This window comes from Sphaerodactylus townsendi, linkage group LG02 (genome assembly GCF_021028975.2).
Source record: "Sphaerodactylus townsendi isolate TG3544 linkage group LG02, MPM_Stown_v2.3, whole genome shotgun sequence".
Lineage (NCBI taxonomy): Eukaryota > Metazoa > Chordata > Lepidosauria > Squamata > Sphaerodactylidae > Sphaerodactylus > Sphaerodactylus townsendi.
This window is the reverse complement of record NC_059426.1, coordinates 43030545-43053119: the sequence shown is the minus strand read 5'-3', so window position 1 is coordinate 43053119 and position 22575 is coordinate 43030545. Positions and strand designations below refer to the sequence as shown.

The 22575-nt window shown below is 39.2% G+C and overlaps 1 protein-coding gene across 1 annotated transcript in view; it reads left to right on the top strand.

Moving 5' to 3' along the window:
• The window catches only part of KIF5C (kinesin family member 5C), a 117035-nt gene that overhangs the window by 49838 nt on the left and 44622 nt on the right, over nt 1–22575 (top strand). The window contains 7 exon segments of the mRNA XM_048483957.1: nt 9544–9648; nt 15182–15230; nt 16733–16788; nt 17243–17330; nt 19055–19179; nt 20360–20464; nt 22161–22309. Coding sequence (XP_048339914.1) covers nt 9544–9648; nt 15182–15230; nt 16733–16788; nt 17243–17330; nt 19055–19179; nt 20360–20464; nt 22161–22309 — 677 coding nt within the window.

The following is a 22575-nucleotide window of genomic DNA, read 5'->3' as shown; positions in this document are numbered from 1 at the left end:
TAACCTGGTTACCCTAAGTAATTGAGCTGTAGGAGAGAAAGGGGGGGTATAAATCGAACTATTCTTCTTATAAGCCCTTACTAAAGCATGTAGCAGTCAATAAAGCATATATATTTCAAACCAAGACTTGGATTCCACCACCTAACTTAACATGCCAGCTGTTTGTTTAAGAGTGAATAATTTTTTCCATTTAATTTAATTTTCCATTTAATTTAATTAGAATCCAGAGTGGGAAAACACGATCATGTTTGGATGCAGAATTAATAAGATGGGGAAAATAGAAGGATTTCATTCAAGAAATTATTTCCATTAATTATATGAGTGTGAATAGCCAGTGACTTCACTAACATAAGAAACTGGTCTGTATTGTATTCCCCCCGTCCCCCTTCAAATTTGCTCCACAAAGTGTTAGGATAGGGGTGAGATCCATACCCTTTGACTTTCTTCTGCTGTTGGATACTATGACTTCCTTCAGCCAAGTTGTCTTCCAAACATGAAAGACTTTTATTCAACTAGAAAATCTTTTTCTCCATCAGAAAAAGTCATTAGCCATTGGGAGAAATCTTTCTTCCTTCAAGGTACACTTGGCAGAGGAAAATCAGAGGATTCTGCTAAGCAGAAAGGAATGGTAAGATCTGACTCCCAGTCCGCTTTCTTTTTAAATTAACATTTTTATTAATTTTCTCAAATATAATTCAAAAACAGAAAAGAACATATATATATAGAAAAAAAAGAAAATGCAGTTACCCATAAATTATTTATATACACATTAACTCTAACACATTGGATCTTAAAATTACACCACTAATATCATTCAGGGAGAACATTACATAGTTTTAAAATTTGTCACCTTTTAAACCTTCAGTTCCAAAACAGTAATAAGTATCTAGTAAGCAGTTATATCTTAATCAATAAATAATAATAATAATAATAATAATAATAATAATAATAATAATAATAATTATTATTATTATTACATAATTGACTCAGCTCCAAATCAGAAATATAGTTTCCATTTCTCATCAAACTCTTGTTTTGATTATCTTTTTACAAGAGTTGTTAATTTGGCCATTGTAGCATATTCTCTAACTTTATATTCCCAGAGTTCTGTGTTAAGTTCTCTGTCAGTTTTCAATGGGATGCAACTATTATCTTGCAGCTGTTTATGAATGCCAACGTAGTTCATTAAGCTTCTTTGGAAAGTTTTCAGGCAAAATGGCTAATAGCATAGTTTTAGCAGTGAAAGGAAATTTTTGTTTAAGTATCTTTTGTTTTTTCCTAGGTACTCCTATCCAATATTTCTTGATTTTTTTACAAGTCCATCATGATATTGATGAAGTACTACCTTTTCCTCACAATGCTGTCCTCCTTCTCTCCTAGAAGTCTACAATCTCTCTTTCCCTCCAGTTTGGAGGATGAGTGTGTGAGAAAGGCAGACTCTTTGTGATGTAGGCCCCTATACTCTGCATCTCTGCCTGAATCTATATCAGGTGGTCACATAGATGGTCTCTATGTGCATCCACAGATATAGAAGCTCATTCATGTAGCCGTTCAAAACTTTAAACTCACAACTTTGAATGGCTGAGTTATGATGGTACCATGTTTTGTTTAGATTTTTATCTAGATTTCTGGAATAATGTTAATTTTGTTGCTGCACATCTTTAAAAAGTCTTAAATTGTACAATTCACTGAACCATGAGAGGATCATGGGATAAGAATTCTAATAAACGAAAACGCAACCCGCCTCACGGAGAAAAGTGGATATTGGCATTTTGTGTCTTGTAAAATAACTTAGTCTCTCTCATTAGTTTTTTCTCCCTCTGTTGGATAATCTTTGCTATTTTCTAGAGAGCAGGTGAGATGGATGGTTCAGGCAAGGGAACTCGCCAGCTCCTTTTGTGCAGATGGCAATGCAGCATAGTAATCCACCAGCTCAGAATGTAATTCAATCAGAATGACTACAGAGTTTCAGCTGCTGCAGAAGAGATATTTTTGACAGCCAATTTGCATTCAGAATTGCAGTCTCAAATTGATTTGGGGGGGGGGGGGATGGGAAAAGATGGGTGTGGTTTTACTTGCTGCTTTTTGTTATTTGGTGGTTCCCGTTGCATAGTTCTAAACATGGATTCTAGTCCATTCTTTAAAAAAAAAACCTCCAGCAACCTCTTATAAGGACTTTTAACCATACTTTTTTTGGAATACAAAAATACATAGAGTCATTCCTCCTTTCATGGAGGATTTCCCTTGTACAGTGTTACACTTCAGAGTTTGAACTGGGAAAGACTAATATTGAAAAGGCAGGGATTTTACAGCTCATTGATCCTTTGAAAAACCTGTAGTACTTGCATTCTTGCAAAAAACAACAACACCCTTTGTCTTTCTCTCCCAGTATCCTATTCTGTGTCAAAATTTATTCAGTTTGGGCAAACTCCTCACCTTTCCATATAAACTGTGAGCAGTGTGTGGCACATTCAAGATTACCATGTTTACTGTGGCATTAAAATACATTGGGTCAGATCCTGCACGAGTCCTGTGATTTGAAAAGCTATTACCCTGTCCTCAGTGAGAAACCCATACATTCAAAGCATCCATCCCATAGTTTTGCAATGGATTAACATGTATACTTTATTTGGTTCAGTTGTAATACCAAACCACAGTTTGAGTTCTCCTCCCTCCCCCCACTTTCGCTCTTACAAGTTCTGCTAACTGCATTTTGTCATCGTGTTTTCAAATAGATTTGCAAACCATGGTAGAAATTAGCTCTAATATAGTTTGACAACTTGGAAGTCTTGAGAAAGTATGATTAGTAAAAACCAATAAAGGAACAAATATATGGAAGGGAGAAAGTCTGAAGTATGCATTGCTGTATAAAGGCTTGGTATTATGTCTGAGCTGTGTTTCTGTGAGTATATATGTACCTTGAGTTTACTTATCCAGGTGTTCTAAGCACAGATTTAGGGCTTTCTTGGATCTTCTAAGATAGGGGAGGGGCTGTGACTCAGTGGTTGAGTATCTGTTTGCCATGTAGAAAGTCTCAAATTGTGTGAAAGTGAAGACCTCCACCTGAGACCCTGGAGAGCTTCTGTCAGTCTGAGTAGAAAATGGTGACTTTGATGGACCACTAGCCTGATTCTGCATAAGGCAGCTTGATGTGTTCAGCTAAATTTGTGCTGAGGGCTTTAATGGGAACATGTTTGTCATGGAAGAGTTGGTGTACTTGGATCAAGAGTGCTTAGAAGCAACTGCCTTATGGACCATGAGGATGAAATTGGATTAAAAACTGCTTAATTTAATGAAACTGTTTTTTTTTAAAAAAAGTTGCTTTCAATTGCCAATCCCTCAGAATGATGGTCTTGTAACTGGCTGCAGGTGGCTCTTCCCAAACTAAGGACAGATGTCACTATTAGCAGTTTTGACAGGCTTGTTTTCTTACATTAAATTAGGTGAGGAGATCAAAATGGAATGATAAGCAGTGCTGATTTGATATGCATTGCTTTTAGGATTGCTGATTTGATAAGCATTGCTTTTGGGATTAAGGATAAGAAGAAGAAGAGTTTGGATTTATATCCCCCTTTCTCTCCTGTAACGAGACTCAAAGGGTTTACAATCTCCTTTCCCTCCCCCCCCCCACCAACACCCTGTGAGGTGGGTGGGGCTGAGAGAGCTCGGAAGAGAGCTCTGAAGAATTAGCCCAACGTCACCCAGCTGGTGTACATTGGAGTGCACAGGCTAATCTAGTTTCCCAGATAAGCCTTTACAGCTCAAGTGGCAGAGCAGGGAATCAAACCCGGTTCTACACCACTGCTGCTTGATCTTGATCTGAGATTGCAAATGCCTTAGCAGACCAGGTGCTTGAGAGCAGCAGCAGAAGCCATTGCTTTCACATCCTGCATGTGAGCTCCCAAAGGCACCTGGTGGGCCACTGCAAGTAGCAGAGTGCTGGAGTAGATGGACTCTGGTCTGTTCCAGCAGGCTCTTTCTTATGTTCTTATGTTATATAAGATAGAATATATTTATCTGTTTTAATTTATTCAATACATTTTACCCTACAAAGTAGACTGTACAATAATATATGCTATAAAGCTGCGTGTTTTTTGTTTTGGGAAGAGCATTTTAATCTCTGTTTAATTTATGCATCCGAAGTATCATTAGTAGTTGGAAACCTCAAGGGAAACCCTCAGGTCGGTGGGCTATATATAGTCGATGCTAGCTTTTCGTGTTTAATTTCCTTCATAATGGCTTAAATGTTTAAACTGCCTGTCGTTCCTCTGTTGCACTGAGATGTGGCATGTCATGTCTAAAGGGGCTGTTGCTAAGAGCTGTGATGAAAACTGACTGCTAGCTTTCTTTTGTATACAGAGCAGCAGAGACAGCAAGCTATATTATACTATTGAGTTGGGCTGTAAATATATGCAGCAGCACATTCTTTCAGGGTTCATGCAGGGTTTTCGGCAGATGGGGCAGGGGAGAGTGGCAGAGTCTTCCCTTGTTTTCTTTTTAACCCCCATCCTGCAGTCTGTCAGGTTACCGGTGGTATTGGTGGTGAGGAAAGAGCAAAAACCATGGCCAAAGTATCAGTCTTCATCTGTCCCTTACTCCACCCATGGCACCAATTGGGACAGGGCTGTCTTAATGCATGGGCACATTGGGCAGTTGTGGGGGCCCCCATGCTAATCTGTGTATGTTGTGACTTGCTGTCAATAAATAAATACTATACTAAACTATAAATGTTCGTTACTGAAAAATGCATATTTAGCATGTGTTTAACTAAAGATAATGAACAATATTAATGTTAATTTTTATAAGTGGACACTGGCATTCACCTCTGATTTTTTAAATTATTATTATATTATTATTTATTAAACTTGCTATACCTTATCCCGGAGGACTCAGGGCTGCACAAACACAAAAATCATGCAAAAAAACATAAAAATCTTTAAAACAAAGGTATTATTGGGATTTTAAAAATGAGGGGCCCACGAGACCCATATATACCACCCCTCTCTCTTCCAGTAAAAAAATGAGGAGGATCCCAGTGGATGTTAAGGGGACCCTACTAGCTTAAGGGGAAGGGCAGAGGGCATTTCATGTCGGCCCGGCTGGGCTCTCCTAAGGCCCGGTGGAACAATTCGGTTTTACAGGCCCTGCGGAACTCTCCAAGGTCCCGCAGGGCCCGAATAGCTGATGGTAATGTGTTCCACCAGGCCGGTGCCAGAGCTGTAAAGGCCCTGGCCCGTGTGGAGGCCACCTCTGGTCACCTCTGCAACCACATGTGCATGTATGTATACATATCTCACACGCTACATGACAGTGTATTATGTTAACGTCATTTTAACTCACTTGACAAAATGGTTTACCAGTTGAGTATCATTTATATGTTGATTTTTTTGTGTTTTTCAAGGCTCATGTCATACTGCCCAAACATTTGTGTTGATTAATCTTTGCTATCCAGCATGTTTTTTAAATTTTTTATTATTTATTTCTTTGTATTTATAACCCGCCCTCCCCTGAAGGGCTCAATGTTTTGAAAGGGTTTTAATGTTTAAAAACTGATTTTGTTGGAAGTACCAATAAATATGTTTAGTTTTATTGACCATTAATTTTTTTTATTCCTGTGAGTGGTTGTGTAGGTAGGGGCCCTAGTGCCCTGGCTTGCCCGGGGGCCTATAATTCTGTTAAGACGGCCCTGAATTGAGAGGAGCCCTACCCTTCTCTCCTTCCTTTCTGGTGGTGTGGTGCAGAAGAAGACCCGCTGAACCTACTCTTCTGCTTTGCATTTTCTTACCTATTAGTCATAACCAACATTGGCTTGTATCCAGTAAGATCTGCTCATGGAACAGGCCTTGTGAAGTAGGATTTTTCTGCTTCCTCCTCCTATTGTAGCATGCTGGCAGGAGTATAAATATTTGAAACTTTAGAGTTCATACACTGATCAGGGTCACTAAAAAAGTTGGGCTGAAATATGGGGGCGTTTCAGAGTCAATAATTGTAATACTCACAATGGGGTGAAGCATGCTGTAGGAATAACTCAGGTACACATTGAGCTGTGGATGTTTCCAGTTAACATACAGTAATAATCTTGGATGGTGGAGATGCAAATGTGATCTTTTGAAATCACCTGTTCCATTTTTATGAAGCAAGTCTTCCTGCTGCTTAAGTACCCTGGTTGTATTTCCCTCCTGCTGCTTAAGTACCCAGGTTGTATTGCCTGCCCTCCATTTGTAGTCTTGGGGGAAAAGCATGCAGAGGTGTTTGTTATGGAGTCAGACACTCCCAGACCAGAAGGACTTGAAGATGTGTTTCAAAAACCAGACAGGTGAATATGAATAATGTAGGAGCAAATTTTTTTTCTTCTGGGTTGTTGTTTGACCATACAGCTGACATATGGGGGTCTGCCTAGTGTTGGTTTTCCTAGTAATAGTTTTGCAGTAAGGGAGAGGACTTTGTGTCTTGCTTTTTAAATCCAGGATTTCTTGCAAAAGCTGCAATTTGCATCTTTTATCAGAACTCTGATCTAAAACTGTGGCATAGATTCACTGGTACATACTTACAGCTGTTCATTATCCCCAGCATTCTATAACGGACATTGTTATCTGGAAGTCTGCAAAGGGGATATTGTTGAGTGTGAATTGAATTATACATATTCTTTACAGCAGTGAATATTTGCTTTAGAAAAAAAATCTTTTAAATCATTTTTGTTAAGAAACAGTCATATATGTATAGCTTTTCCAATATGAAAAATGTTAATAAAACTATCTTAAAAGTGTACTAATGCATAAAAGTGAATATGCACATATATGGAATCCTCTCACTACATATTATATCAACATACATAACTTCAGAGAAACAATTTCTGAGTAAGGATAATTATAACACAGTTATAATAATACAGACAACCAAACCTACTGCACTATAAACTAGTATTTGGTTTCAGGATCTGTGCTTTTTTCATTCTGATGTTAGCTTTCAGAAAGAACTGAAGCAGTCTTTAAGTACTCATAACTACTCGTACAAATGCAAGATGGCATCAGCTCTACACATTAACATTGTCTGCAGAGTGATACTGAATTTTTTGTCCTTCCCAGCTCTGAATATATAAATATTCCATTATAGCAATATCACACAACAAAATACAAACAGTTCCAGTGGGATATTGAGTGTTTGTCTGGTATACATGGCACATTAAAAATTGGAAAAAAGGAAAGCTTCCAGGTCAGTCTCTAGAGACTAGCCAATCAGGTAGATTGAAATTAGTGCAAAGTAGAGCAGGAGATGGGATGGTAATAAATCTGCAGACTGTTTTGCTGGGCTCAGAGCCAACAAATGCTGCCTTGCTATCAGTACACTGCTTTATGCAGAGAATTTGAAGAAGAAAGTCAAGAGCATATTTCCTAATCACATGCCATTTGTTAGTTTTCCTCTGGAAATGGAAATTAGTCAGCCACACAATAATGACGAAACACCACCATCCCAGAAGCGTAGCTGGGCAGGCCGGAGTGCATTCAAGGTGCACTCTGTGTTTTCCGCCCCCTTGCCCCCTCCCCCTTGGCCCTTCCCTTGGCCCCTCCCCCCAATGGCCCCCACTTACCCTTTCCAGCTGGCAGAAAAAAGCTTTCTGCTGGCTGAAAACGGGCCAGGTCTGGTGAGGTGGGGCAGGTTGAAGGGGGTTGGGGTTGAAGGTGATTTTTGCGCCCTCTGGGAGCACGCTCGGTGCGACATGCACCTCCTGTCCCCTTATAGCTTCACCACTGCACCATCCCTTTACTTTAGTTTTGCAGTAGAGATATAGTGAAGGCTTGCTTACAGTTCTGTAAAACTAGGAATAGAGCCACTCATCAATTCCAGTGTTTTGTGGTTAAGAGACAGCGTTGTGACCTTCTTGACTGGACTACAGAACTCTTAATCTGTAACAAATCATGGATGTACACAGGAAAGCGAGGGATGATAGTTGTTAACAAGGGTAAGAGGACTTAACACATACATTTAGGAGCACTAAAAGCTAAAGATGCATTTCTTTGAGTGGAATAGTTTTTCTTGGTGGAGAATGATTTTCTTTGTCATCCTTGCCAAAGCCACAAATACTTCTCAGAATTCTTTCCTGGAGTGGAACAGTTCTTTTGTCGATAGAGCACTGCACTAATGGAAGAGTGAGGAGGGGGTGCGATATTTGCCCCCCCCCCCCCCCCCGCAGACCTGCCAGGCCACATGACGGATACTTCACATGGGTACTGCAACCTCAGGAATTAGGTTTCCAGGGGCCAAAAATTGATGTTGGGGTGAAGAGAGAGTGGGTAAGTTCTTGTCTCAATAGATCATTAGACCCAGCCCCAACATTAGATCCAGCCTCAATAGATCATTAGATCCAGTCCCTTATCTTAAAAAGAGTACTCATTCCAAAAGACGAACTATTTCATAGGAATCCTCCCACATTATTTCCTTCCTCCTACATGCTAGGTTTCTCCTCCCGGTCCTCATATTTCTGGTGCCAAGCAAAATGATCTGGTGTTCCACTTTTTGGCATGGATGCCAGGGGCTAGCTATCCCAGACTTAGAGCACAAGAATGATGCAGGGTGAGATAGTGGGGAATTATAGATTTGAATATGAAAAGTTTAAACTTTATTTGAAGAGAAGAAGAGTTGATTTTTATATCTTGCTTTTCTTTATCTTCAGGGGTCTCGAAGCAGATAACAATCACAATCCCTTTCTCACCCTACCTACCTTATGAGGTAGATGGGGCTGAGAGAGTTCTGAGAGAACTGTTAGTGGCCCAAGATCACCCAGCTGGCTTCATGTGAAGGAGTGAGGAATCGAACCAAGTTCTCCAGATTAGTCTCTCACTCTTAACCTGTACACCACAGAGGAGGGGCCTATCTACTACAGAGCAGGGGTGTGTCTACAGAAAATCGCGCCTGGGACAAACACTGAAATTGTGCCCCCAACTTCAGAATTTCCACTTATCTCTTCCCCCTCTCCAAGCCAGCTTATAAGGCAATGGGACAGCCAGAAGAGATGAGTGAAGCTTGGATTTGGAAGGTGTCGAGATTTACCTCCCATATGACCCACTCAAGTGGTGCCTGGGGCTCATGTTCTTTTAGTTATGCCACTGCTCAAGAGAAGTGTAGATAGGAGGTTGGGACATGGATTCAAGTCACACCCTCTCTACTTATTGAGTATTTATTGGACTTATTGGACTTATTGAGTGTTTGTTTGCCTTGTAAATCACCTTATGACAATTTCCAATTTATGAAATGTACATAATAATTCCTGTATAAATTAAATAAGTACATAAGACTTCATAGATCACTGTTATTCCAACAAAGCGGACTCTTGTGCTGGGCAAAATGCAGTAAAGCATGTGAAGAACTTTCTGGTTTAAGCAGCTGTATAAACTACTAGTGGTTGTGTTTGTTGGGATGTCAACAATCTCTGGAAAGATAGCAAGTTGGCACTCACAGTATGAAAGATAAGTTTGCTGAGGAGTTTTTTCTCTTCCACGATGAATAACTTTCTTCAACCTTTCCCCCCACCTTTTCTGTCTTCAGGGGAAGCTACATGACCCACAGTTGATGGGAATAATTCCAAGAATTGCACATGACATCTTTGATCACATCTATTCCATGGATGAAAACTTAGAATTTCACATAAAGGTAAATGTGGAATGACATATTATATAATTGGGGGGGGGGGGGGGGGAGTTTGATGTCAGAATGTAGTCATAGTGTAAAGAAGCTTGTGTTTCTCCATAGATGTTTTCTGTAAATGAACATTAATATGGAACAGATTTGGATTCGACATTATTTAAGCTGAATAAAAGATATCCTAGCAAACCTTAGCTTCTTTTTACAGTTTGAAAGATGTGAATTTTTGCATTTTTCCCCTACTTCGCACATTTGAATTTTGAAACTCAGATGATAAATGAAGATGTCAGGCCTGCATTCTCACAACTTTAAAAACTGGTTTGATCAAACTTTGGGTGGCAGGGATTATTGGAATTCCCAGACTGATTCCCTAAACCTCTGTCTATGTACGTGTGCAACTTTATGTGTTCCAGACTTAAAAACTCTAGAAATACAAATGTGTAGCCCTTGTCATTACCTGGAAAATTTTCATTTCATAAGAGAAGCTGCATCAATCAATACTTTACCTTTTGAACATATGTCTGAATGAGTGTTTGAGTATGATCTGGAACCCAGCCTTCATTTTCTAGTTCTGTCTGGTAGTTTAGAGCAAAATGCTGAATGTGGGAAATAATCCAGGAAAACTTTCAGCGGCAAAGCATAAACTATTTAAAAGTTTATTCAACATTTACAAATGAACAACTGTTGGGGAACCTGCACAGTGCACTACAAAATACAGAAACAAAATGAAAATGCAGTTTATTGCTAACTAAACTTTACAGTCTGCTGACATCTTCCCATCTAGGAGATGGATAAACGTCCCCCTGCCCCTGTCTTCCACCAAGCTGGAAGTTTCTAGGCTTGACAAATCAAAAGAAAGTCTATTGGACTCATTTTTCAGCATGTCTCTCAGAGGCAGGGAAGTCCTTTTTGGACTTTTCAGAAAGTGGGTGTCCATTCAAACTTCCTGACAAAGGCGGTTTTAATTAGTAAATTTCAGGATCCAAGGTGCAGTCTATAAAATGGTGCAATCTGTAAAATGAGAAAAGGAGTTGGTATCTGACCAGGTAGGTTCTCCATTGACTCTCACCACAACTGGGGTTGGATAGCTGATGGGTCATTGTGACGGATGACTGGTGTATTGTCTGTATAATGTATCCTGATTCTCTCCCCTCCATCTAGGATGATTTTGGGAATCTCTCTTTAATGGAGTTTTAGCTCAGCTGAAAGCCCCAAAAGGCAGGCTAGTTCCTTCCCAAAACTTAGGCCTTGTTCTGTAACAGTGGCATCAACACACAAGCAGTCCAACAAATAGGAGTTTGTTGTTGAGCATCAAAGTGGCATTTCAAACCATGTCTTGTAGCAGGTTTGCTGTCCTCAGTTTGTCTTTGTTGTGGTTTGTTGTGCTATTAGACTACATAAACAACTTATTAGAATTCATTATCAAGAACTTCCACCTGGTTCCAGAGATCTCAATGTAGAGAAAATGCCCTCCCTGCTGGACGGCAGGAATGAAGCAAGAAATTAATAAACAGGGATTTATGTAGAAAGTAGATATAGAAATCAATCCTATGTGGATCTACTCAGATCTAGTTAGGATCCTACTCAGATTTATTCAGTGGGGCTCACTTCCAAAATGGGTTTTTTAGAATTGCATAGTTACTTATGTCTGATAGACCAACCAGAATTTGTTGCATAGCTCATTATGTAAGGAAATCGTGGTTTATTGTGAAGTTCAAATGTAGCCCAAATGTGACTTGAAGTGAGCAGAAGGATAAAAGGGAACTTTGCATAAGTTTATTAATATCTGAAAATGTGCAAGTTGCAAAAATCCATAAAACGCTTATTTTTTAAACATTTTGTTATAATGGTCAGACAGAATCCACCTTTAAGCTGGCTCAGTCTGCATTTTGCTGGAAAGAAAGTTGTTACATGTCGCTCTTAATGATATGATCAAGATTTAAGAGCTTAGCTCATCTTAACACTGGTTGTATTTAAAAGGTTTAAGAGACTGCTGGATAATCCTGGAGTTGAGCCATTGAACCAGATATTGCTCTTACGGCAGGATTAGTTTTGTATCAGGCTGATAGCTCTTTCTTCGATTTGCCATAGCTTTGAGTTAATCAGAAACGGTAGGGAAAAAACCCTAAAAATAATCTTGCATGCATTTAAAATGATTAGGAATGTTGCTTGTTCATTAATAGTATTTAGAGTAGCCCTTGTAGTCTATGACTTTGCTTTAAAATTAATTATTTCCCACTTGACTGACAGGTTAGCACAGATCCCCTTGTGCCAGTAGTGAGCTGTACACCCTGCTCCATGCAGGCATCCCCAGAGAATAGAAGGTGGGATTCATTAGTTTGTAGAGTGTGAGGGAACACAGGTACATTGCTTGAACACATACCCCTAATGGGCCATTGATGTTTAAAAAGGGGATAAAAGCCAGACATGTTTACAGTGTACCTCATGCAGACATTTTTCTTGTGATTTATATGGTGTATTCCTGTGTCCCTTCTTACCCCATTCTTGGCAAAGCTGACAATATATTGTAGCTGCAAAGATCTAAGTGCATACATCTGCTATCCAAGAAGCTGATTCTAAGGTGTTGTGGACAGTGTTTCTGCATGTGTCTGTTAACCTTATGAGTCCCATTTATGCAATATAACAAAATAGAAATGTTCAGTCTTGTGTGGCTGATCCTTACTGAATGGGAGAGACTGACTAGATTTTGTATCTCATTTAAAATGTTAAGAATCAGCTTGAACAGATATCTTTTGTTACACTTCTTACAACCGTTATTTTCCCTACTTCATATGGATGTGGGGAAAAAATGGTTTAAAAGTAGACTGCTGTATTCTGCCTTATCCTTTCCACCCCAGAAACATTGTAGCATGATAACAATTGACGGTTGCATCCTGCTGTGAGAGCAAATGTACTTGAATGGTATTGAATGGTGGTGTAAGCTGAATTACACAAGGAAGGTGTCATTTGAAAAAGCCAGCATTCTGCCAGCGCAATAGGGAATTTCACCAGACTGCCACCATGCTGGATAAAATATTGTTGCTGTCAAAGCTCACCCAACCATAAGAATGTTTCTTTATAATGTAGAGAGTAATGCTTATTTTCACCATTTCAAGTGCTGACTGCTCACACATGCACCGAATGTATTTGCACAGCAAAAGTAAATGGAGGACATAGAATCATTGGGACGTACTGAGCACTGAAGGACAGCATAATAAGTAGTATCATTATGCTTAGCTCTAATGTTCCGCATGCCCCAGATACGGTCTTTCTCCTCCCGTGTGCTTTGGTTGTAGAAATGTGTTTGACCTCTGCTTTTCTCAATTGCATCTTTCCTTTATTTGATTTTCTATTGGACGCTTGCTTCACAGTTCAGTAGGAAGCATTAATTTTTAGAGTGCTTGATTTGTAGCTATTGTATGAATGAAAACTAAACTTTTTAAAAAGGTTGTGTAAGTATTTAATGGTTATTTTTTAAATATCCCGGAACCCTTCCTTCTCTAATTTCTTGCATTCATTTCAGACTCTGTAGAGTGAGTTTTTATGACTGATCCTTAGCCTAGGAACCAAACAATGTGGTGCTGGTTAATAGTGGTAGGCAAGTGTGTACCAATTCAGTTCTGATAACAAAAGAAAATTAGCCATTTATCGAAATGCTTGAACCGATGGAAGTATGTTGTTCATCTGCTTCTTTGTATTGTCCAAGGCTTTCACTGCTGGAATCCAATGGCTGACGTGGGTTTTCTGGGCTGTGGTCTGGTAGTTTTTGTTCCTAACATTTCACCCACATCTATGACTGCCATTTTCAGAGGTATATCAAGAAAATCTCACTATGACATTCCTCTGAAGAGGCCAGCCATAGATGCAGGTGAAAAGAGACCGTGGCCACATAGCCCAGAAAATCCTCAATAGCCATCTGCTTCTTGTTCAAAACTATAATGCTAAAAGCATCTCTGATGGAACCTTTTATAGTTCCAGTTACATTAATCCATCACTCCTAGTGGTAATGCAATGGTGAAAACACACACATGGGAAAAATGGTGAGGTTTCATTTCACTTTATGTTTATACCCCGCCCTATCCCCGAAGGGCTCAGGGCGGCTAACAACATAATAAACAGAGACATTATACCAATATAACAATGATAAATTACATAGAACTAAAATAGAACCAGATTACAGATGGCGACTTAACATTTCGAACTAAACAATTTCGGAGAACAATAACAGCAGCATTTGCAGCACATTAATGTATACCACTAAACCCATAATATCCACAACATTAATCATAAGTCAATACATTAGCAATAATACATAACTACATAGCAATAATAAAAACATCAGAATAACAGTATATAACAATAAAATCAATTAAATCATATGTTTCCAATGCATCAATACATTAACTCCACAAACAATACATAACAATCAACTAATGCAACAACAAGCAATACATTAAACAGTGCAATGAAATCCAGGTTAAACTACTAATGAACTAAAACATGGCTATTTCTAGCATATTGTCCTCAAGATTACCAGAACTGCCAAGGTGTTAAATGCCTAGGCTGCTTTTCCATATTGATGAGCCTGCTTGTTCAAAAATACATCTAGTGAGACTACTTTGTAGTCTAGCTTCAGTGAACAGCAAACCCAATGCAATTAAACCAGTGGCAGGGCTACTCCTACTGATCAGGTCGAGCAGTTCATGTTCTGGGGCTTCTGTGTTAAAAATTAATGACCTATTGAAAATAAACAAGCAAACAAAATAAAATCCTTCTGAACTAAAATGGATTACAGCTTAATACCCAGTGAAACATTAAGCAAGGCTGCACAGTCTCTGTTTGCATTCAGTTTAATGAGCCATTAATCTCTGAGTTGCCTGTTCTGATTACTGATGATTAAAAAAAAGGGGGGGGGGGATTCCCGCAGTGAAAATGATGGTGTTGTGTGCCAGAATAACCCATAGGTGTAGCATATAGTGCACAGCCAGGTCCTTTGCCTTTCATGTGTACAGCATGCGTTTCCATCTCTGGCCAAACTCTGGTTGAGTTCCCCTTCTTCTCCAATCAGGTAGCACAGATTTGGAGGACTTAAAATGTTAGAAGGACATCCGGAAGAGGATATCTGGATCCAGAAGGAAAAGATTCCTTGAATTAGACTGACCAGGTCAAGGGGGTAGGGACTAGGAACTGATAAAACTCTTGGGAGCAAAGAGGGAGACTCTCTTCTGCCTGAGACCAAGGAAAGAGCTCATGCCTAGAATTCTGAAGGCAGCAGCCATTTTGACCATGTGCTTGCTGAGGGAGCAGGCACAATCTTCCAGGTAATAGAAACTGTGTGAGATCAGTAATATTCTAAGCTGATATTATGGTACAGTTATGTAGAAGATAGGTGTCAGATGTTTTTAGGGGGCACAATTTAAGAGATTGATCTGGACTCCATTTTCTGTAGATATGTTCCTGTTTCCTTAAAAAGAACTTCTTATTTGTTAATATTTTACAAACCTTTGTAATTCTGTATTAAACATTGCTTTTGTTTATTTAGGTTTCCTACTTTGAGATTTATTTGGACAAAATACGGGACTTGCTTGATGGTAAGTAAATGATGAACTTTTGTTGTAATTGTGTTACAGTGCATATAGTGAGTTTCTTATTTCTTGATGCTGAATTTCAGAAACTTATTTTTATTTTTCGACTTGGATCATTAGACAACATCCAATATTTAATGCCTAAATGGACCATAAAACTCTAGAACCTGAGGCAGGTTGGTATATATTTGCCACTTTTTAAGATACACAGAAATTCTAATAATTTCCAGAAATTTAGAGTTTGTTTTCAAAAGTATTTCTTTCTGTATTGGTAGGATGAAGAGATGAGGGGGATATGATCAGTTTGCTGAAGCCCTAGAATGTTGACTAGTGGGGAGATTAGGGACTGCATCCAAATTGCCTTATCCCAACTATTTGCTTGGGCTTCCAGGAGTTGTAGGATTTTTTCCTCTTCTCTGTTCCTTTTCTTCCCAATCATTCCAATTGTTGTGGCTTTTGCCTTCATATCACATTGTAGTTTTCACTGCTGACGGTAGTTTCATATAATTTACTTGAGAGAAAGAAATAATTAGTGAAATTTTATATCCACATGCACAAAAGTTGGTGACTTGCTCTTCAAATAATAACACCCTGGAATACTTGGAAGCACTTGAAACACATTTCACTTTAAAACCTCATTCTAGTTGATTTGTTGCCACTTGAATCCTGCATTTTATCAATACTAGACTAGGTTTAAGACATAAACATACACCAAGCTGGGTCTCTTATATTAAAGAATTTGTAAGAGATAACAGCATTAGACAGTTGCTTTGGAGATCCTATTTCATGTGCATGCATTGTTGGATGATCACCAGAAACAAGACTTGTTCAGTGGTGACTGCTCGTCGATTGAATACCTTTCCCACAATAATCTGACGAGTGACCTATTACATTTTTTACTCAAGGACTGCTCAAGTTATGTGTATTTTTTATAATCCTATACTTTATTGTGTGCAGTTTTGCCATTTTACTAGGATGTCTGAGTGCTACTTTCTGGAGCCTAGTTAAGTCCTTCCTTTCCTCCTTAAATAGAAAAATGAGGTGTCATTAGGTGAATCCAACTTTGATCAGTTTGTAAGGTCAGTGACACTATGATAGTGGCAAGATAAACAGAGCGAAGTTTTGAAGATATGGACAATATATGCGGACTGGATGAAAGAAGCTGGAGTCAATGAAGAGATATGGGAGAAGAGAATACAAAGAATGAACTTACTGCTGTTTGTTTGATAAAATTATGAAGAAATACAGGGGGGGAGGGGAAAAAGGGGAAAATGTATTGTTTGAAAACGAATGAAGAAGACTATTAATATAAAATGGAATATTCAAATGGTACAATAATTTTTTTTTAAAAAGTGACGCTATGATAGATTACCTTTATGATATCTTACCTGTAATTACTAATTTCAACTTTGAAGAATCTTACTATGTTTATAGTACATTCAGATTAACCTTGCTACTCCCTAGATTTGTGTACTATCTTTATCAGTTGCTCCTTGTATATCTTTCAGTTTCAAAGACAAATCTTGCAGTACATGAAGACAAGAACAGAGTTCCTTATGTAAAGGTAAAAATTTCTTCAAATTAAGTTTCATTGCAATGACAGTTAATTCTAGTTTCTGCTTTCAAATGTATGTACTCAATTTAGATGTAGATTTTTATTGATGGGGAGGGAATTTATGTCAGTAAGTTTATAAGTAATTTTGATTATCATTTCTGTTACTTACACCTCCCGCAACAATTGCATTCTGATTGTGAGGCATAGTGGATATGCAATTTTGGAATACTCAGAGTGGTGTTTGCCTTTTACATCTTTGTGAAACTTGTCTATAAAATATCACTGCAGAAATATCACTGCTACTTGTATATATGTAGTTTATTGATCTATGGTTGCATCAGAAATAAGCTTGAGACCTGAACCTTGACTTTGATCTTTGGGGTAACTACCTTGGCAGTTTGTGTCAGGATTTATTTATTTATTTTTGCCTTTCCCATATTTCTCTGTTTTGAAAATTTTTTAGGGTTGTACAGAGAGATTTGTCTCTAGCCCTGAAGAGGTTATGGACGTCATTGATGAAGGGAAAACAAATCGACATGTAGCTGTTACAAGTAAGCATTTCTACACAGTTAGACCAGCAATTAGGTTCTAACTCTACTGTTGCAAATATGGAAGTGTTGAAGTAGTAGTAAATGCTGTAACACTGCCTACCATAATGCTGTACAGGTGGAGCTGGCTCATGTGGCCTCTTTGCTAGCTTACTCTTCTAAGCCTAGATGAGTTATAATCACTAATGCCTCGTGGCAACATTTCAAAGGCGGTGGGTTAATGTATTGTCAAAGGCTTTCACAACCGGATTCAACTAGTTGTGGTGGGTTTTCCGGGCTGTGTGGCCATGGTCTGGTAGATCTTGTTCCTAGCGCTGTGGTGGCGAACCTTTGGCACTCCAGATGTTATGGACTACAATTCCCATCAGCCCCTGCACCCCCACTCTCAGGGGGTGAGGGGCCGGGCTCAGACCCAGCCCTGCCCTCTACCTATCTGCAGGCCATTTCTTGCTGTCCCCAGGGCCTGGGGAGGTTGAAAGCTGGCCTACACGGAGGCCGTGGGGGTGGGGCTTGGTGGTGTGTGGTGTGTGGCTGGGGCACAACCATTTTGTCACGTGGGGGGCACAATGCCCAGCATCCCCCCACATGACAGAAAAGCATGTGCCCGGGGTCATGGGTGAGCCTATGTCCCAATAGCCATACTCCTCTGATACAGGGTCCACATGTGTGAAGGAAAATTGAAAACAAGAACACTGCCCCTCCCCACAATCTATTGTACTCATCATATGTAGTCACACAGGTTCCTGTGCAGATGGTGTATTCATGTGCTATGAACAAGTGTAGGCAGGGATGGGTCTAGTGCATCCAGTCATAAGTGGTTGGGGAAGAGCTAATATACTTGCATCCACTGCCCTTCTATGCATGTTGGCCCTATGCATTGATATGTCACAACGTTGAAATTTTTGATGCTTAGGAATTTTGTCATTAAACAGGAGATTTATTAAATGTAGAATACAGCATTAAACAGGAGATTTATTAAATGTAGAATACAGTCAGAACCAAGTATTTAAAGATATATTGTGGTTGCTCATGTGAATGAGAAGGCAAAGAAACAAGACAAGACATTTCTTAGTACTTCCATGAGTGCTGTGATTAGATAAAACATCACTTGTCATGATTTTTTCCATACAAATATGCCTGTTCTTTCCTCTGGCTTGGTGGACCTTTTGTGTTGTGGCTATTCCAGAATGTTGTTGGTCTGGATTGACTCAGCCATTATGTAACATGGTTTGCAGTATTTGGTGAGACACATGTAGATCGCTAATAGGTTTTGAACAGAACAAATATCATGCGATTCTGACCATCTTTCCTTTAAAGTACCTTTTAAAACTGAAGCCCCCACCCTTCAGATTTCCATGGGCTTGGATTTTTTTTGCTTTTCTACCAAATTGAAATAAATTCTGGCCCCATGTCTGAGGACATAACAGCTGCAGTTGTATTTAGATTTCCCATGGGCAATGTACCCATCTATGGAAAAGCCCTTATATTAAAGAGACTTCATACAAAGCTCACATTTTGTATCCTCAGTTATGTTTTGGCCCAATTACTTTTCTATTGTGTAAGCCCATAAATGGGCTTAGAATTTACATTTGAGCAGACTGATTTGCACTGCTCCCGCGCTTATTAGGTTACTCATGGCTAAATTTAAAAAATGGATAATTTGATCAGACTTTACGAAAGAAAACTTGCACGTGTGTCATGTTTCATACTGAATTTTCTTGTCATAGATATGAATGAACACAGTTCTAGAAGCCACAGCATTTTCCTAATTAATATCAAGCAGGAGAATGTTGAAACTGAAAAAAAACTCAGCGGAAAGCTTTACCTGGTAGATTTGGCTGGGAGTGAAAAGGTAAAAGATCAACATCACTGAAAAGAGAATTATTGATTTCTTTCTGGTATGTGGTGGGGGTTGTTGTAGAATGTATAGCCAAATGTATATGGAATTTGAAAGAAGATTTTAAGTGCTTAGAATGCAGTTGAAAAGATTGCTTTGGATAAGTCTGCCATTTCTGGGGGATGCATAATAGTGTGCATTTGAAATGGAAAACAAACTATAACTGCCCTAACCTGAAAGACACGCTGGCTGTCATCCACAGAAGTAAGTGTGCCAGATTCACATGCCTAGCAACAGGGCTGACTCTAAGGGTGATTGGTCATTTGCTGGGGTCCCAGACCAGCAAAATGCCAATTTCTGTTACAGCTCTGTAATTTGAAGCACCTCAGAGATGAGAACATTATCAGCATACACATTCTGTTTCTTCCAGGGCATGTGAGGGGTGGGGGTGGGGATTCTGGGTACTTCATCTAAGGACCTCCAAAATTTTGGAAGCCTCAGTGTCTAACAGAGTGCTTTGCTTTGCTTTGATAGACTAGCCCCTTCATTTTACATTGTATGCTCCTTTTCATATTTGGATGAATTGGGAAGCATCTTGTGGTTTTGAAGGGTTGGTTTTAATAAAAAGGATCAGAGAACCTTTGTCTAGGATCTGGCATTTTCAGCAATCCTGGAACATCTTGGTCAAAAGATTCAGCACACAACTTGTCCTGTTGAAGACACTGGCTGATACTTTTGTACAAAGCAGTGTTCAGTTAATGAAGATCAATCTACACAACATTGTTCTGAAGCCAGCAGATCTTGCTTTGCAGGGTACCCGGATGGGGACCACCATCTGGGAACCACATGGGAAGCTGCTTTGAGTGTAACAGAAGAGCTATGTATGCGTGTGTGCAAAATAAAATATATAGACACTTGTGTTTAATTGCTATTAAATAGTGTATTTCCTTGCTTTTTCTTTGCCAGTGATCTGTTCTCTAGGAAAAAAAGAGTCCTGGCAAAAACACACACACAAACCTAGAGTGAGTGACATGGAAATGTTATATATAGCTTTACAACCAGTGTGCATCTCCGTCTGGGGCTGGAGTCTGTCCTCAATTATGTGAAAGATTTCTGCCAGCTTTTGTTATGTTGCATGCTGTCTGACTCAGTTTGAGCTCGCAGTTCAGCGTGACCATTTTTTGCTCTCTGGCAGGTCAGCAAAACTGGGGCAGAGGGTTCTGTTCTTGATGAAGCTAAAAATATTAACAAATCTTTATCTGCTTTGGGCAATGTGATCTCAGCACTGGCAGAAGGCACTGTAAGTCTATCTCTCTCTTTTTTAAAATAAAAGCTGTTAAGAAGTAATCGTTTGGCTTATTTCCTGGTCCCTGCTTCCTCTTTCCACTTACACATACTTAAGTTAGAAGAAGGAAAAGTGGTCTCATCCTTCTTATCAGCCAAGACTGTCCTTTTTACAACTGAAATGGAAATGGAGAACCTGTATGATACAATGCTGAACACACCAGGCTATGACTGCGGTATAAGCTTGAAGTCCCTCCTCCCCCAAGAAGCTCACTGAGTGACCGTGGGCCAGTCACGCACTCTCACCCTAACCTACCTTCTACATGAGTGAAATAAAATGTGGGAAGAAAAGAATGGCATAAACTACCTGAATATATTTGAAGAAAGGGTGTGCTAATGTGTGTTTCTTACAAGTAGATCATCCACATGGATGTATGCTGCCTTTGTATAATTTCATGGTATGTTGTTCATATACCCTGTCAGCATGGTTGAAATAGCCAGTACAGAAAGGAGCTGCTTCATTCCAGAGGCGTAGCGCCAACAGGCCGGGTTGGAGCGCAACGTTCCATGCGGAGCCATGGTGGAGGCGTGATCAAGCCACGGAGGGGGCGTTCTGGGGGTGTGGCGGGGTTTTACCTTACTCTGCCTCTGCTTCACTCAGGGCTTCTGCTTCTGCAGCGCCTCTGCTTCACTCAGATGGCTTGTTGCATGTTCCCAAGTAGTTGAGATGGAAGCAGCCTCCTCATAAGGGGTAGTTCACACCCATTGATGGCTTTTAACCAAATTTATGAATAAAGCTATGAAAGTTTGGAGGAAAGCTAAGAAAAAAATGAGTTTTGACTAGTAAGTTAGTAGTTTTAGAATAAACAGCAAAACCCTTCTGTAGCAGTAAAGTTTGAAAATATTGTTAACCTTTTGCATTCAAGCTACTTATTAATAGCCAAGTAGCATTTTATATAGAAGTACTTTATACAAATTATAACTCAGGTGGCCTTCATATTCTAATTTCAGTAATCACTTGGGTGTCAGAGTACAGTAGTATTGTTTTGAACTGTGTCCCCTTGTTATAATTCCACAGCACCCAGTACCAAAACAGGAGAGAACTTTAAAACATATACAGGGCCTAGGATGGGCTTTGCAGGGCCATAATTAGCCATACCCCATAACAAACAAAACAAGTGAAAACTGAAACTTAAGCAAAGTATTTTACCTTAAGGGATGTTAAAATGGCTATACCATATAATAAATAAATTCACAACTGGGAAAACAAATCAAAGGAATACACAACCATATGGCAAAGCTTGGTTAATAAAACTCCCCAACAAGAATTTCAAGGTAAGTGGAAATGTACTTATTATATTATTTTGAAATGTAAAAGAAGCAATGAAATAAAATATATGTGAGATATGTTCTCTAAAATTCATCTGGCATGGCTGCCATGTTTAAACTCATTAATGGTCATAAACGATCTTTGTTGTCATCCTCACACAGATATGCATAAATACGTCAGAATGCAATAACTTGCAACTTTGTCTGCAGGTAGCGCCACATTAAATGGTAGCCCAAAGACATAAAGTGTTGTGCTTAGGTCCAAATCATTTCTCAGCAATATGAAAGCAATATGAAAACACTGTTTCATGTTTCAGGCAGACTTACTGGCATCATTGTGTATTTAAAAAATATTTGAAACTTGTTTCCTATCTCTCTGTCAGAAAACGCACGTCCCGTATCGAGATAGCAAAATGACCCGGATTCTTCAGGACTCTTTAGGAGGGAATTGTAGAACCACCATTGTCATCTGCTGCTCTCCATCTGTATTCAACGAAGCAGAAACCAAGTCTACTCTTATGTTTGGTCAAAGGTGAGCAACTCTTGCTGTAGGTCATACCTTGGTTAATGTTATTGTTACTGATTTTTGGACAAGTTGATTAAAAATAGTGTGTTTTAAAAATAATAAAATCCTGAGGTTACTTAAAATACGTGCTATAATAAAGTAAAAGGGCACATTGCTAAGTTTACCATGCATAGGTTATGTTTTTATTTCTTAGAGGCAAGGATAACTAAAAGTTTAGAGATATATGTGTGGTGATCATGTGTTAATAATGTATTGCTGTTTAAAAGTCTTGC